The sequence below is a fragment of the Pan paniscus genome, chromosome 5 (assembly GCF_029289425.2).
Source record: "Pan paniscus chromosome 5, NHGRI_mPanPan1-v2.0_pri, whole genome shotgun sequence".
NCBI classification, from domain to species: domain Eukaryota; kingdom Metazoa; phylum Chordata; class Mammalia; order Primates; family Hominidae; genus Pan; species Pan paniscus.
The window spans coordinates 89,942,534-89,960,311 of NC_073254.2; the positions used below are offsets into that span (position 1 = coordinate 89,942,534).

General features: G+C 35.0%; 1 protein-coding gene across 1 annotated transcript in view; it reads left to right on the forward strand.

Moving 5' to 3' along the window:
* The window catches only part of COL19A1 (collagen type XIX alpha 1 chain), a 342,117-nt gene that overhangs the window by 81,245 nt on the left and 243,094 nt on the right, over positions 1 to 17,778 (forward strand). Inside the window, exons 11-12 of the mRNA XM_055113849.2 lie at positions 11,391 to 11,435; positions 14,210 to 14,254. Coding sequence (XP_054969824.1) covers positions 11,391 to 11,435; positions 14,210 to 14,254 — 90 coding nt within the window. The remainder of the gene's footprint in view (positions 1 to 11,390; positions 11,436 to 14,209; positions 14,255 to 17,778) is intronic.

The following is a 17,778-nucleotide window of genomic DNA, read 5'->3' on the forward strand; positions in this document are numbered from 1 at the left end:
GATCAAATGAATTGCCATCCAGGGCCATGATAGTAAGAAAACAAGTCTAGAAAGTTAAGTATGCAAGTCAAGAAATTCTCTAGAAAAAGAGAGAGTTTCTTAGAAAAGAGAGGGCATTTGGGGCAACGTGAAGGAACTGGAGCAAGTCAGTATTTCAGAGACAGGCACTACTCAGAACTAAAAATTTTGTTTCTTTTCCCAGAAATCCACTTTTGTAGAAAGAATCTTGTGTGGTGATTCATCCTATATTCCACTTAAAGTAAAACTTCAGTGAATATAAAGGAATATACTGATAATCTAGTTAGATGAAGTCATTCTGAAAACCGAAATCCTCAGCCCTTGGTGCCCATTTGGTCAAAATGGTGACTGAGAGAGTCTTGCAAAATCAATTAATGAGTGTGTCTGTGTGAAGACACTCTTCCCAGAGAACTTAAGAAGCTAATATCATAAAGAAGCAGTTGTTTTTATGGTGTTCTAAAACCATGGCAAAATTGTCCTGGCAAATACTCTTTCATGTTTCCTCAAGCAGTTTTCTTCTGGGTCTAATTTACTTGAGTTACTCTTAAAGGGTCTCACAGACAGTTAGAGAATTCATGTAACTTCCAGTGGTGCTAAATATGGTAACGGTTTACGTTTAACTCTTGGTTACCGGATTCACACATCATCAGAGACCCTACTTAGTGGTTAATATCCTTCCAATACCTATAGAAGCACTGAGTCTTTGACCACTTTCTCTTCCCAAGGTCTCAGTCCCTGGTGGTGCCAGCTATGATTCTGACTTGTCACTTCATTTAGCTGTTAAAGGGGTGTGACACTCTTGAGTGAAAAAAATGCCACCTCAATAGTGTTTTCTCACTTCTATAATCCACAGGTTACCACTTATTGAAAATAATTCTAAAGAATGTATACAAAATGAAAACAAGAAAGTTACTAGCATATTATCTAACAGTAGGTTAATAAATTGTAAAAAATTTTTTTAATTTCAAAATTTTAAAATCATCCTCGTGAGGTTTATGTTTGGGGTGAAATATTTCTGTTATTTTACAAGAAAAATAGTTTGTTAGATTTTTCTAAGTAAATTTCCAAAGAAAAATTATCAGTTCTTAACATGTGTGTCACCTCAGGGCTTTGTATCCCACATTTGCTTCAATGTGAAATATGTGCATCTTCCAGAGTAACTTATCCAGCATCCCCTTAACTTTGACTCTGCTTGTCAGCAGTTATAATTCTTTGTTTTGTTTTGCTTTGCTTTACATAGAATTAGGAGTACTTAAGAGTACTGTTAAAAAATAAATAACTAGGTTGAATTGTTTAACTGTTTCACTTGGAGCAAAAACATATGTACAATACCATAGAATATGTATCTCAGGTCTAATATTCTCAAAGTGAAGATTTTTTTCTAAAGTTAACATTTAAGCTAGGAAACTGATTTATATTAATGGAGTGAAGCATATTCTGAGCAGTATGAAGTATTAATTTGTACATTAAGTGATTTGCATATAAATCACATTATTCTAAAATAAACCTACACTTTGAAATTTAGCTAGGTAAGAGCAGCAAATTCTTTTAAGTGAAGACTCTGAACAATGTATTAATATACTGTGGTGGCATTTTTCCTCTGACACCAAGGATAAAAATAGTACACTAAACAACACAGTTTTATAAAATGTATTTACGGAATGTGGAGTCATGAGGACTCTAAGGATGAAGTATAGCATTTAGTTATGTTCTTTTGTAATTGTAATACTTATCACCCAGTACAGACTTGCAGTAGACATTCTTAATCTAATATTAGCTCTAATCTAATAAAGCCTTACTGTTAAACATTGTATAAAAATAACTGTCCCCTTTACATTTATTCAGAACAGCTATGATTTTGCCTAAGAGATTTGGTAAGTGTTCTGTTATGAGTTCATTTAAGAAAATCAGTTCTGTGTAGCAAGCAGTATTATTAGGTAGCTGGCGACTTCTGGTAAGCTTGGATGGACAGAAGCCTCTGTCAATCAAAATGAGTAAACTGGATGGTTCCATTTCCAAGAGAAGTGAATGACTCAAAGCATAAGATCACATGAATGCAGCCATACACACACACACACACACACACACACACACACACACACACACGATCACACCTTGCATCCTCATGGTATGAAGTAGGAAAATGAGATGAGGATTTGGACACTATTAGCAAATTTTGCCCACTTTGCCCCCAAATATAACACTCGAATCATGTTTGTTTTCATTACCTGAATACTTCAAACAAAAAAGTGCCTCGTTTCATACTTCACTTATGTATTTAAACATAAAAGATATATTTCTCTAGAAGCGGGGATTTTTTTCTAAGTGGGAATAATTATTGTCCAATAATCTTATCCTAATAATGTGATAGTAAAAATTGAACAAATATAGAGCCTAATTTATGCTCAAACCCATATTCTATCTACTAAATTACTTTAAATTTGCCCTAAAATGTTTATTTTAATAGGAAAACTTTTACTAAGTTAATTTTGCTCCCCATGGAGTAAGTATGAAGTAAATCGTAGCCATCATTACTTTACTATGCTAATATTAAATACTCAGAGTTAGACTGCCTGGGTTTGAATTCCAGCTCAAAATCTTACTCTCTAATTTAGAGCATAACACTTGGTCTCTCTAAATGTCAGTTTTCTCTTTTATAAAACAGGAATTATATTGCATCTACTTCTAGCTTTATCTTAAGGATTAAACAAGATTATTCATAAAAGTGTCAGCACCTGGTATGTAAATATTTGGTAAACAACAGATATAATTTTAACAATAAACAGTTTGATGATTCTATTATTCTAGCCTTACTGTGGGAACAGATTAGAACTTATTTGAAGGAATTTATACACTTCATCTTAGCCAAAAGGCCAAGAAGCAAACACTTGGGGGAATTTATATTAGTTATTGAAAGTATATTTACAGGAAAATGTTAAAGTCACATATCTTACGTAACCTTGACCTTTTAAAACAAACTAGATGTTAGAAAACCAATGAATTACTCACTTATTATAAATATGTACAAGAATATAAACTTTTACGATAATAATAATAACAGCCATTTACTCAGAAAGTGTTATATGCTAAATGCTATCAGGAGCCTTCTTCACATTATTTCATTCAATCCTTACAACACCCCTGTGAGGTAAGATTTATTGTCACTATTTCACAGATTAGGAAACAGATCTAGAGAGAGAGAGGGAAAAAAAAATTAAAAACTTCCCCTAACTTGGTACAGAGAAAATAGTAGAGTCAGGATTTGAACCTCTATCTGTGGAAATCCATAGCTCTTGCCCCTTTGCCATATTACCTCATCTGGACAGCTCCTCAAATATTCAGATTTCATTTACACAGGCAGGTCTGAATTAGATCTTAAATTTGTTTGCCTGCCAGTTTAGTGAGTGAACTGCAGTTTGCTTCGGACATCCTGCTCCAAGGAGGGCTGTGTCCCTTCCCTTTAAATCCATGGACCCCTTTTAAACTGTATCTGACCCTAGGGATTCTGACTCCCCCACCTTCATAAGATTGTGTTCACCTGTTAAGAATCATTATGCATATGGTTTTTCACCAAATGAGAGGGTTTTGTCTAGCTTTACCTTCCAAAATAAGTATCATGGAAAAAAATTTGCTTGGTTTCCAAGTACAGATTACATTTGAAGTGTGTTTTCAAACATTCCACGCTTGACTCTCTGGAGATTCTTAATCTACCCTGCATGCCCATGGCCAGGCAGCTCAATCATGGGCACTCTCCAGATTAATCTTAATGCAACACCTAATGTAGAAATTTTTCTCTTACATTCTCCACCAAATAAATATATATAATTTATTTATCAAAAACAAAATTGTTTAACTTAGTACCATGGCTTTATAAAAATATAAAATAAATCAACCTTCTGGAAGTAAAAAAAAGCTGTATGTATTAAAGCACTTAAGAAGTACATCTGATAACATGATGAGAGAGTGGCCAAGCTGCATGTCTTAAAAATAGCTGGACTAACTATCATCATTATATGAGGATATGCTTTGTATGATGGGTCTTTTCACCATAAACTCTGAAGCCCTCAGCACTGCAGTGAGATGAGACTGAATGAGGCAGATCCATTGTTCCCTAACAGTCTTTGTATTTCTTTTCTGCTGGAAAATGAAATGACTATGATCTTTGAATCTTGATTTTCCCTAAAAAGACATTTTATGAGAAGACTGCAGCTTCAGAAAATAAAGGCAGATGCTGTTACAGTTTATGTAAGTGCAGACAAGGCCAGTCACTGTTGTGAATTATAATGAACTTTCTAACAGTGCTGGTCCAGATGTAGCATTAATGCTTCGGAGACTCAGAAACTTATAGGCAAGTAGTATAAAAGCTAGAGAATTTTTAAGCCATTTGGCTTCCTCTCTATATTTCTAGCCTCACCTAATTTTTCTGTGCTTAATTTTAGACTTCCTAAGTTTAAAACATAATTTAAAATGCCTAATGCATGTGACAGTTTATTATAGAAATTGAGACCATTAAATGAGGAGGAAAAAAAAGACAACTTAGCTTTATTCTAGCAATGGAATACTTCCTGCCTATGAAATTGTTAGGCTTTATAAAACAAGAATGTTTTCCACTTTAGAGAAAAATACCTCTTAAGCAGAGAATCACCTGTATATCTGTGTAATTTAGAAAATTCTCTAATGAGTGAAGGTATAGTCAAATCTACACACAGGATTGAATTTTTAATCATAATTAGTATTCATAGAAAAAAATGACCACAAAGAAAACAGTTTTGTAAGCTTACTTGTTGGCTTTACTTGTTAAAGGTAGGAGAATAAAACTTGAATTATCAGTGAAAAACTATTGCTCTTACATGGAATAACTGTCCTTTAATTGTCTTATCTATAGACATATGTTGATACAATATAGCACTAAAATAAGCAGAAACATAAGAAGGACAAAGGTAATAGAAGGACAGGAAAAAGAAAAAGAAACTTGCTTACTCTGCAGCTGATTTTATTTCTTAATGGTTTCTTATTCCCTTCTAATGCCTTCCACTCACACCCCAAGTAGAGCAGTTGGCAGGGAACACAACAGATGGATGACAAGCTCAACACATGCCATGTATCTGGCACCCAGGCACTTGACTTTCATTTGCTAAACAGTCACATTTCAAGAACCTAGTCTGCTAATGTTCCTATTTGGTTTAATGTACTACCAGCTTCTAGCACATAAATATTACAATATTGCCATAAGAAAGCTCACACACTCTGTGTTTCTCTGCATAGTTAAGTGGCTAATTATTTTATTCTTGGTGTAGATACTGAACAGTGAATTTAAACATATAACTGGTATTTTATAAAGACATCTATGATTTTAGATATTAGAGTTTCCTTAAAGTGGCTCTATCTAAAGGAGCTTTTAGCCAGACACATCAGGGACTGCCAAAGCCGGTGTAAGGTATTGAATGAACCTGTTAGGGAAGACTAGAAGATTTGAGCAGATGATCACAGATGATTGGTATCTTTCTTTTCTATCTCCATCACTGCATTTTCAGATTATTAAACTCAAAACACATGCATTTTTTTCATGAATTCTCCCAGGCCACCAGGCAAAATTACAGCTTATCCACTCACCTCACATAGCACTTTATTTATATCACCAATATAGAGTGTGTCTATACACCCTGCTAAAATGCGAGCTCCTGGAGTAGAAGGACTTGGGGTCTGTCTCATCTCTAATCCCAGCAACTGACCCAGCGTATGGTACCTGGCTGATTCTGGATACGTGTTTGTTGAGTTGTTCAGAATTCGAGGACTTAGCCCCAAGCCAGAAATAGAGAAGAGAAATAGAGAATGACTGTTAGAAAACTTCGCTGAGGAAAGATCGGAAAAGCACCCCAATGCCAGCAACACTTCAGTGAAAGTCCTTCGTACTTTCTACAGAAGCATAATTTAGGGAAACAAGGGAATCTCTTCTTTGCACAACAAAGTTTACAGGTATTGCTTCCTAGAATTAAATATAATAGAAGTGTGTGCATCTCCAGAATTTGCTTTCCATTTTCTCTTGGAGAAAGTATGCTCTTCCCTCTCTCTCAAACACAAATATTCAAGTTATATTGCTTTCTTTTTATCCAAACTAGATTTGAAAATCTCCTAACTTTCTTACAACATTGTTAGGGTGTGTTCCTTCTCCATATCTTCATAACCATTTACTTCAGGGCTAAAGATAAGTAACCAATGGCTTCAGTGCATTTAAGGTCCAGTAGAAGTAATTGATATGGAATAGAACTATAAATTACTCATCACGAGGAATACTCCAGGCAGGAAATAGTTTTCAGTTACTGCTATATCATTGTCCTCAGTTAGGAGCTGACTGATGACGCTGTCCTTCTCTTTATATCTTAAATCATTTTTCACTTGTTAGAATTCTCTATTCAGATGTCAATCACTATACTTCAGATATTTCAGTAGATGATTCACATTAAATAAGTATTTCTGTAGTATTTTTATGAAGTTTTAAGTTTTGTTTAAAGACTCTCTTACAGTTAGTCTCATAATAAAGTGAAAAGCCCAAACATTTGTGCCTGACACTTTCAGGAAATCATCACAGTTACATAGGAGCCCAGATTTTGTAGTGGGTTCTACAACACTGACTAAGGCTTAATTCTCTAGCTTTTCTATGTGTAGGAAGAAACTTTTACCTCTCCAAGACATTTCAAAATTACTTGGGTTTTCTTTTTGTTTTTTATTTGAATAACTCTTAGTACAACTTGTATTTAATTAATTTGAAAAAGGATTGTAAAATAACATCCCTTTGACAGGAAAACTTAAGGATTGTAGTTGACTACAAATGTAGCATATGTAAACAATTTAGTTTTAAAAAGAAGCACGTTGTATTAATAGAAGTACAAAACTGTATAGTAGCCACAACAAAGTGTGTGTGTGTGTGTGTGTGTGTGTGTGTGAGAGAGAGAGAGAGAGAGTTGGTCCTGTTGTGTATGCTGTGTGAGTAAGACCATTTCTGGAATGATGTGCTGAGTTCTGAGAGCCACATTTTAAAAGGCATGACTGACCAGTGTGTGCCCAGAGAACAGGGACCATAGTATTAAGAGACTCCAAACTATCATTTGAAAAATGAGTGGTTTACTGAATAGAAGGCTTGACAGTGGCACAAAGGGATGTCATGTATAAGACCTATAACTTTTTTTTCTGTGTAATTGCAGACAGAAGAAATAAGACTGATGGGCAAAATATGGGGAAGGTTAATTTGGGTTCAGAAAGCATTTATTCAGTAACCACACAGTGAATTTTTTTTCTTTGCTCTCCACAATGCAAATTAAGCAGCAAAAGTATTTGGACTTTAAGAAGCTTTCAATAGAGTTGGTGGCTCATCAGATTCTTTGGTGGAGTTGTTATACATAAATGCATGGATTTATATTTGTCCTTAAATTTAAGAATGCCCATCCTGCTTGTTTTCTAGGCATATGCACCTGTATATACATACATACACACATATACATATACACTCAGGGTAATAGATTTTAAGAGAGTAGATGTTGAGTTAGCTACAACTAACCACCCATACATACATTACCATGATCAAGACATGTATTGACCCATAAGAATAAATAATAATAGGATCTAATTCATTTAAGATTAAAGTTTTAAATTGGCCTTATCCTGAGCATTAATGTGATTAAAATATCCCTATGCATTAGCTGCATTAAGGATCCAACAAATATAAAGAATTCAAAAAGATTGAGATTTTAAATTCTTTGCTATATATATATTTTTAACTTGGTAATTTATTTCTTGGAATGAAGTCCCAAAATATAGAAGGAAAAAATTCTCCCCTTGAAATAAAAGGATTCAGATTGGATATCTGAAAAAAATTTAAAAATATAGGTTTTTAAAAATTTCCTGAAACGTTTAATGGACTGCCAACAGTTTAAGAACCATAAAATATTTCAATTTCTAAAGATTATGGCTGAATAAAGCAGGACTATAGTCAGTAATGTAGAGGTCACCTTAGTAATACACAAAATCAAAATCAGATTTACTTTTTTCTGCCTATTTTATTGGTTTTAGTCCTAGAATCCTGGCATTCCACTTCTGATATTTCTTCTAGTTATTTCATGCAATATTCAACTTAAGTAAATTTTCTTTTAATACATATGAACTAATGAATGGGGAAGTATGATATATTTCAAGTGGACACTAAATTTATATAGAAGGTTATACTCCTAGAAAAATATGCTCTAAGTAAAATGATAGGTCAATTTTTTCAGTACAGAAATGTTATAATAGGATCTCGGACATTTTAATCAAAGGCTGAATGTCTAACTGTTAAAAAAAATCACCACAGGATAGTATGTAACTTTCTACTTTCTGGATCAAATGCTGGTTATTTGCAATTTTTTTGTTTCCCTGCTTGCTTTATCTTTATTTGCTTGGTCTCATTTATACTGGATTTGCAAACTATAGTCCTAGGGAATGTGATTTTTTTTATCAAATGTCCTTCAGACAATATATGTTTCCTGCACAATAAGAAATACATTGCTTCCAATGTCAAAAGAATCAAGAAAACTAATAATTTATAGTTTATGACTAGCTATGCTTACTGTTGAAAAATATGCAGTGATTACAAGGACGTAAAATTAAATCCAGTGATCAGTTTTTCAGAAAGCAACCAGCTGACCCTAAACATCACCTAACTTTGTCCCAAAAACTTCTCAAAGAGGTTATTTTGAATTTTGGAAAGGGTACTTTTTGATTGTCCTGTGAAGTTAAAGACATGCTATGTGTTATAGTAATAACCCAGGCAACGATACTATCGGCAGCAACATTAGATTTTGCCTGCTTTATATTACACATATTTATTAACTTATCTTCCTGTAGTTTGAATTTGTACCTGAAAAGGAATACAAGTCCTTTCATAGAAAACCCCGTAATGAAAAAAAAAACCCTCAGAAATAAGTTTTGAAAGTTATGGTTTCTATGGGAATCATTTATTGTGATTTTCTTTCAATAATGAACTAAAGTATTGATTGGAAGCCAAAGAAGAAGCATCTTATTTCTTCCTTGGACTGAAATTTTGAGGAAGGAGAGGCAGCAGGAGTTCAGAAAAGAAAACTAATGTGTACCTTCCAGTAATTTTAGGAAGATATTTATTTTATGAATAGAATTAAATTTGCCCTCAAAGTGCTTGTGGCACCTAGAACTATAAACCTGGGTGTCAGAGGGAGCATAAAGAAAGACTTCTTCTGTTGACATAAGGTAGGTTTTAGATAAACACATTTCCTATGAGATAATCAGTGATGTCCACTGAGTTATTGTTGAGTCTAGAATTATGTTTATAAAACACATTCAGTCAAGAAAGAGCAGAGACCATTTAATGCTGGCCACAGGAAAACACAGTATTTTAATTACAACAATCATAAAACCTGTGTCCATTAAAGACATATTCTCAATATCACAGCTCTAGAGAGTTTTGATACCCAATTAACAGTGCATCTGGGTGTAATCCTAACCTGACATATGGCAGGCTAGGACTTTGGGTGCCAGTACCCAGAGCACCTGGTGCATGAGTGGGCTGTGAGCAAAGAAAAAGGGGAGATACTATCACAACCTTTTTTCCCAAAAAAGTATTTTTGGCAGTATATACTGTATTGGCCTACTTTAATGGATAATATGCCATATCTCATGATCGTATGTAACTAGTAATATGATATAAAACATTATACTGGATCAACTGATGAAAATAATCTGCTCCTTATGGACAAGTGGACATACTTCTGTGATGAGTAACAGGAGCTCCATTTCCATAGACTGTTTCCTGGCACCAAATACTTAATGTGTTTTCACTATCACTTTATCAAATGATATTGGAAGTTTCTAATAGATTTGTGTGATGCCTGAGGTCTAAAACTATAACAATTTGTTTAATGATAGAAATGTATTTATTATATAGATAAGTAGATTATATTTTGTTGATTCTGTAACATTTAATTACATTTAGCAGCAAAGTGTTACTTTAGTGTTTAGTATATACTGTGATGATAGCTGTTTTACCGTAGAATACTTTGATAATTTAATCTAATCTAAGAAAAACCTCAATCTTTAAAATAATATGTGTGCATGTATGTAGCAGACATCTCTGGTAAGAACCACTAAAACTGTCCTTAAAATGTTTTAATTAATGAAATAATGAAAAATTTCTTTAGATTTAGACAGAATATTGCTATTTTAAAGTTTAAAGATGTGATTTTTTTCTTCATAGATTTTGAATTTTGCTTAAATAATTCAAATAAATGATAGCTAATTGCTTTCTAGGGAATGTTTAAAAACTGTTATCTTATAAATTAATTGTAAATATTTGATAGAAATAAAGCAGTTCCGTGAAATTGTTAGCGTATTTTGAGCTGTCTAAACCTGGAAACTCAGAAGCCAAAGTAAATTCCTATAAGCAGGAAAATTCCTAAAACTCTATTGAGAATATGCACATCCTCTCAAGGGTATCTCATTCTAGCCTGTGTGCTGTTTACAAACCAGACTTGTCAAAGAGATGACCCCAGAATTCCAGCAATGGAAACTAAAAGGCATCTGTCTTTTTACCCAAGACAGAAACCAGATGAACAGGAAGAACCAAAAAGTCTTCCAAGTAATTGCTTTATATTAAATGGCATTGGGTATGTATTCAAAATTGATCTAATGGCAATCACCAGATATGGGTAATAAAGTAAACATGCTTGTACATATATAAGAATACACACACACACACACATATATATAATATATATAGTGAGAAAAAATTCCGATTTTAGGCAAGAAGTCACTTAAAGCCAGAATTAAATCTTTTTCCAAAGACAGTGTAGGAAGGCATCTAGGTATGCAGAGTTGAAGTGTTTGGGCTCAAATTCCAAGTCTACCACCTATTACTGTGCAATGACCTGTAAGAAGTTCATTGAGGCAGTATTATCTGCCTGATAGTTTTGTTGTCAAAACAGCAGTGCCTGGCCCATAGAAAGCACGATGTCAGACTTCAATATTATTCCCAGAAGTTTCAAAGAGAGAAAATGAAATGAGATACTAAATAACATGTGGAAAAACATAGGCTGTAGGAGACCTCAGTCCCAATCAGGTAAGTTACTAGTTAGGTGACCTTTGACATGTTACCAAACCTCTCGGAGCCTCCATTTCCCTATTTTAAAAATTGAGGTGACAGTCCTGGATTTGAGAAATAAGGAACAGATGGAAAGTCCCTATGCATGATAGATATTCAGTATTAGGCTACCTTTCCCCACAACACTAGAGCTATTTGTTAAAGACCACAAAAACGTCTATATTCATATATCTTTATGGATCATAAACATTATTCTGTGTACTTCTTTTAGGGTGAAAATGGTTTACATGGTGCTCCAGGATTCCCTGGTCAAAAGGTAAAGAGTTCTTGAATGTTTCATCTGAGTTAAGAATTTTAACGTGTTAAAAATAAATTTGCACATAATATTCTGAAATTGTATTTGATTAAGCTGAATTCACTCAAAGACTTTTAGAAAGCTATGGATGTCTTTTCAAAGAGAACTTGTGGAAGCAATCCCCTCTTGAAGGGACCATTCTAGGAGGAAGCTTTATCACAGAGCTTTAGTAACATGCTTCTCCAAAGAACTAAATGGTAGTAGTGCTTTCTGGGGTCCGTGATAGCTGCTCTGGAAACGTTTCTGCTTTTATTAGTCAGAGTCTAAAATGTAAAATAGAACAAACTGTACTTCCTTTGACTGGTTTTGTTACCTCTTGCTTATCTTCTTTTTTGTATATCCCAGATAGAGCTAAACATAATAGTTAGAATGACATAAAATATTATATATTACAAAGATGCTGTAGACAACTACCTCTTCAAAAATATTTTTCTTTCAGAACAAGGGATTCCTAATAAGCAAGGAGTTTTGCATGGGCCAGGCTGCCTCTTCCTGTGCCTAGTATCTTTCTCTTTAACAAGGTGAACTTCCTTTGTGCCCCCACTTTTTTTTTTTTTTTTTGAGACGGAGTCTCGCTCTGTCTCCCAGGCTGGAGTGCAGTGGCGCGATCTTGGCTCACTGCAAGCTCTGCCTCCGTTCACGCCATTCTCCTGCCTCAGCCTCCCGAGGAGCTGGGACTACAGGTGCCCGCCACCACAGCCGGCTAATTTTTTTTGTATTTTTTTAGTAGAGATGGGGTTTCACCATGTTAGCCAGGATGGTCTCAATCTTCTGACCTCGTGATCCACCCGCCTCGGCCTCCCAAAGTGCTGGGATTACAGGCGTGAGCCACCACACCCGGCCAGGGCTGCTTTCTTCTTCTGGGAAGAAGCATGGTTATCTGTGACAAGCATTACTAAAAACACAGAGACCATTATATTCCAGTTTCTTGGAGGGACGGGGAGCCACTTCAGGTGGGGCCAGCTGTCATGATACCATCCAGATAATCCCGCCGCAGGAGAGAGCATTATTGATGTAATATTAGATGCCCACCAAAGCCAAGCATATCATTTCTGTGCTCTGGAGATGTTTTACTGGTTTTGGCAACAACATGTCAGAAGTTACTATGCATGTAGGTTTTTCTCTATAGCTGAAAATATCTTTTAAAAAGATATGCACTTATTTATAGTTACAGATTGTGTTAAAGAATTTATTTACTTGGCCCAATAAAGATAATAAGATTGAACTGGCAGCAATGAAACGGCAAGCTTCTGAATTTCTTCACAGCAGCTCTAGACAAAACCCATTCATACAGCATGTGCTGCGTCTGCGAGTCGAGTTGCAAGCCAAGGGATGTGCAGATTTATCTGCTGGGAAATAGTTTTGGACTTTCCAGCAGCTGTTTGTGGTGGCTGCATCATGCTGACATTGTGGCTGATGTACTGGAGGCGTTTAGCAGCTTCAATGTCAACTTGAATTAACAGATCAAGTTAAAGTCTATATTTTAGGAAAAATGGTAGAAAAAAATATAGACCATGCATTCAGTGGTGAAAAACAATACCTAACAACTGACATATATTCTTTCCTGGTAACTTTTAGAGGGTAGATGAAACAAAAATAATTATTTAATTACATGCATGTAACACACACATATATTATTTAATCATCTAATTATATTATCTAATTATGTATACTATTTAATTATATAATCATAAACATATATGCAATTATGTGGGTATATATATATAAAAAACATACTCACAAACTAAATATGTATGTATACATGCATGCATGTTTCTATATAGTTAAAAGCTGGCATTCCCTTTCATATAATTAGTATAAATTTTATGTACCAAGGGTCACCTTGTTGAGGCATTACAGAAAAAATTCTAGAGATCAGAAACCCTCTATCTCCTGTCTCTGTGCACTCAGGAAATGCTTGCTGAATGCTTCTTATGCTCCAGGCCCTCCATGGGTGGAGAGATGCACATGACCTGTTCCCAGCATTCACTTGCTAGCTATGTTGTCATGAGTGCCTGACATGTAGGAGGCACTCTATCAACTTTTGTTGAGTGTATGAATGAAACATCAGTTAAGGGGGGAAATAAGCTTGTCAGATCAGAGAGGGTGTAGATGAAGAAAGGGAGATGTACACCTTTTAGTATAAATATGGTGATTGAGAGCCAGCAGCCCTCCAACCACCAATCTTCTTTCTGTGACTGAGCCAGCATAGTGGACAAGAAGAAGCATAGCACTGGTGTCGAAGGTAGAGCCAGAACCCAAGGGTTCAAACCTGAACTCATTCATCGTAAGACACTTATCAGAATGGTATGCCATAGAAGTCAGCTTTCTAAGAAGGCTGTTTCCACTGAATCTAGTAAATAAATAGTAATTATAAGAAGAATGGCTAACTTAGTCTTTGCCAGGAACTATGAGGATGAATCAAACTCTCAAAACAAACCATTGAGGAAGATAGTATTATCATACTTATTTTATACCTGAGAAAATTCAGGCTTATCAAGATTAAATTGCCTTGAAAGTGGTGAAGCTGTAACTTACACCCTAGAAAATTGTTCCTTTAGTATTTAGAAATATTTAAATCTTATGTAACAATATTGGTTTAGAGCTTACATGTTAGAAATGGTTATTTACAATTACTGATTTTTCATTGTTTGAAACATAATTTTTATTGTAAAAATTGCATGTGTTATAAGTATCATTTTTATTACTATACACATCATATTCCTCTTCTACAGGGAGAGCAAGGTTTTGAAGGCAGCAAAGGAGAAACTGGTGAAAAGGTAAATATCTCTTTTTACATTCACTTCTGTAAAAAGAAATTATTCTTGAAAATGTTTTGAAATAGAATATTTAACTTGTTTTGTGCATTCCCTATAAGGAATTCAATAATTTTATAGACATAACTAAAATATTTGCTTCCATTGAGGTAGAATAAATACATTAATGATTGCCAGAAATCTTTCAAAACTTATTTGGATGGCATTAATAGTTAGATATTTCTAGTTAAATTTGTTTCATTGACATGGAAATGATTTAAACATTTATAAAGCATTATATTTTTATATTATGAAATCATTCACTCACTAAGTATCCAATTATTTAAATAAATGTTTGTTTTTATGTACACCTGGTTTATCAGTGGAATTTTTTTCCTGAAGGAGTAAATAAGAACAACTAACTGTAAAAGTCAGGATCCCACAGAAAAGACTTGGCATACTAAAACTTGAATAATCTCAAAGAGTTTAATAAAGGCATGGTTTAAAAAGTACGGACAAGGTATAAGAAAACCACAGGGATTGTGCAGTATCCCAGGTCAGGTTACAGCAGACTCCTTAAACCCCACATAATTACCAGACCCAGAGGCAGAGAAAAGAGTGTGGCAAAGGCTGGAGACAGGAGCTGAGGGTAGCAGTCAGCCCAAGATAAGCACATAAAGGGGAAATCAGGGCAATAAACACCTCCATCCCACTATCCTCTAGCCCTCAGCTCTCCTACTAGCCCCCACCAGCCAAACCAAATTGAGAGCCAGTGAGAATGGAGGAAACCTATAAGGCTCAGCCTCCCAAAGTTCAGAGCAGGTGTATAAGGGTGGACAGTGGATCATGAGAGACCAATGGCAGATGCCAGCCCACTAATCTAAGTGCTGTCATTTAAAGTCACCTTCTTACAAAACTAAATTCTGGGTGCTTAATTTTACATGTTAATAGAGTGTTTTATTATAATAAACAACTACTGAAAGTCATTTGATAATGAAAATACTTAAGCAATCATTGTTTTACAAATTTACAACTTTCTATTGAAAGTACAGAGAATAGAATGCTTGGTCATCCAAAATTTTCCTTCAGATAATCATTTGAATCCTTTTTCATTTCAAAAATCTCGTTTTGTTTTTAAATAAAACAAAAACAGTACCATTCTTTTGTTTAATAACTCTTGTGTACATCAAATGTATGTATGGAATTGGATGGCCAGGAGAGCTAGAAAGGAGAATAATCTCAAATTGGACAGTCTTGCCTGTATTTCGCTTTCTTGCCAGTGATCAGTTATTTGCTTTTTCAATAAGTATTTATAGAGAGAATGAGCATCTATTATAATTAGAAGACAAATTACACATGTTACAAAGTACATGATAATTACTTTTCCTCACAGAACTCAGAAAGAAAAAAGAATGACCTTATAATAACCATACTTTTGGAGATCGTTTCATTAAATGATGACTATTTTTAAGGTGAATATCTTTTCTTAGAAATCCCTTGAACATTTTTGCTTTAGAATAACAGCCATTTGGAAGGCCATGTCTTTAAATAAATGCTTTATTTATACATATTCCTGATTTATTAAGTGGGATTTTACCTGTAGGAATAAGTAGTGAATAAGCCTGAACAGATATATTCTCTGTAATTTAAAGTCACCAATACACTAAAGTCTTAGTAGTTGTTTTGATAGTTTATATACATAGCTGGTATAGCTCAATAATAAATAGATTCTCACAGGTTATAAGACATTAGAAAACCATTCACTGTATTTGGCTTCCAGGATTTTCCTTCTGGTTCCACATATCTACTAACTGTTGCATTCAAATAGTCAATTTCACAAGGTAGAAATATGTTTGTAGAATGATTTAAATATATTAGAAAAAAATAAAGCATCAAACAGAAAAGACAATATGTACCTTGAATGAGAATCCCAATTTAGATGATTTATAGTCAGATATAAGATTCATGTAATAACCGTTATGTTACTTTGATTGGTGCAAAAGTAATTACATTATACCAACCAAGTAAAAATGATGTTCTGCTTTATTATTTACTGTATATTAAATTTTTGAGTTTTTTCAATGTTAGCATGCTACATATTCTGACCCAGAACCACATGTATTTTTTCATGAGATAAATAATTGAGGTCTTGTAGTTCACTTTATTTCTAGATTAAACAAGAAAAGTCTATGAAACATTCACATTGGTGTGACAACAGCATGGATTACTCACAACATAATTTATTTTCTGAACAAAGTCAATCTACCTTGGACTTTAATTTTTTGTGGAAAACTGAGTATATAATCATTTTTTAAAAACCCACTTTCTTCTTTAATTACCCTACTGTGGCCTTTACTGTGTTTAATTTGACTGTTTGAGTGACAAGTCACCAGTTGCAAAATACAATTCAGGACATTGTTATTGGTCAGAGATGTCATATCTTCCAGAAACACATAGTTACAGTCAAAATATAAAAATTACATCAACTGCAAAAGGTAAAATACTATGTGATATTTTCAGGTGACATTTCTATAATGCAGTGGAAACCAAGTGGCGGAATCTGCTTCTTCCCATTATGGCTAAAAAAACTAGCCTTCAAGCCAACCGAACTCACTAGACTGACAAAGTAGCTCCTCAAAGAGTTGAACACTCTCTCCTTAGTCCTGAGAAAAACCTGTGGCACTAGAACAAGTATAAAGGACCTCATTTAAAGTATATTTCTCAATCTATAGAAACTTGTAACAACAGGGCAGAGCCTCATACATTCCTGAACAAACACAATTCAGCCAAATTAGTCCTGAAGTGAAAGTTATTTTAAGGGGTAGTAAGTTCTCTCAGAAAGGTTGTTGGTGCTGACATGACTCTCTCAGATGACAGCTATTTGCAGGTTTACCATGCTGTGGTTTATCATGTAGACCTATAGGAGTGACCCCATCCCACTTCACCATCCCTAGCTGGCAAAGTTAGGTGTGTATCACCCAAGGATCCTTGGGCTCTCCAACAGCATAGCTCATGAGGCAGGAGGGATGAAGGACCCTCTCCACAGCTGAGAGTTGTATTTTGGCTTCTCTCTATATATAGGAGTGGTCTTCTGGGGATTTTCCTTAGATTCCTTCAGTACTATTATTATAGTGCAGGCTGCTACTACAAACAAAATACAGAGTTCAATCCTCAGATAACAGTTATCCCCATACTATCTGTCAGCCTTCCCAGCAATGATTTCATCAAACTCTTGTTACGTAACCAAATGTAAATGCATGAACTAAGCTCTTACATTACATTAGAAGCCGTCCGGGAGGTGGGGGGCAGCCCCCGCCCGGCCAGCCGCCCCGTGCGGGAGGTGGGGGGCACCTCTGCCCGGCCGCCCCGTCTGGGAAGTGAGGAGCCCCTCTGCCCGGCCGCCACCCCGTCTGGGAGGTGTACCCAACAGCTCATTGAGAACGGGCCATGCTGACGATGGCGGTTTTGTGGAATAGAAAAGGGGGAAATGTAGGGAAAAGAAAGAGAGATCAGATTGTTGCTGTGTCTGTGTAGAAAGAAGTAAACAT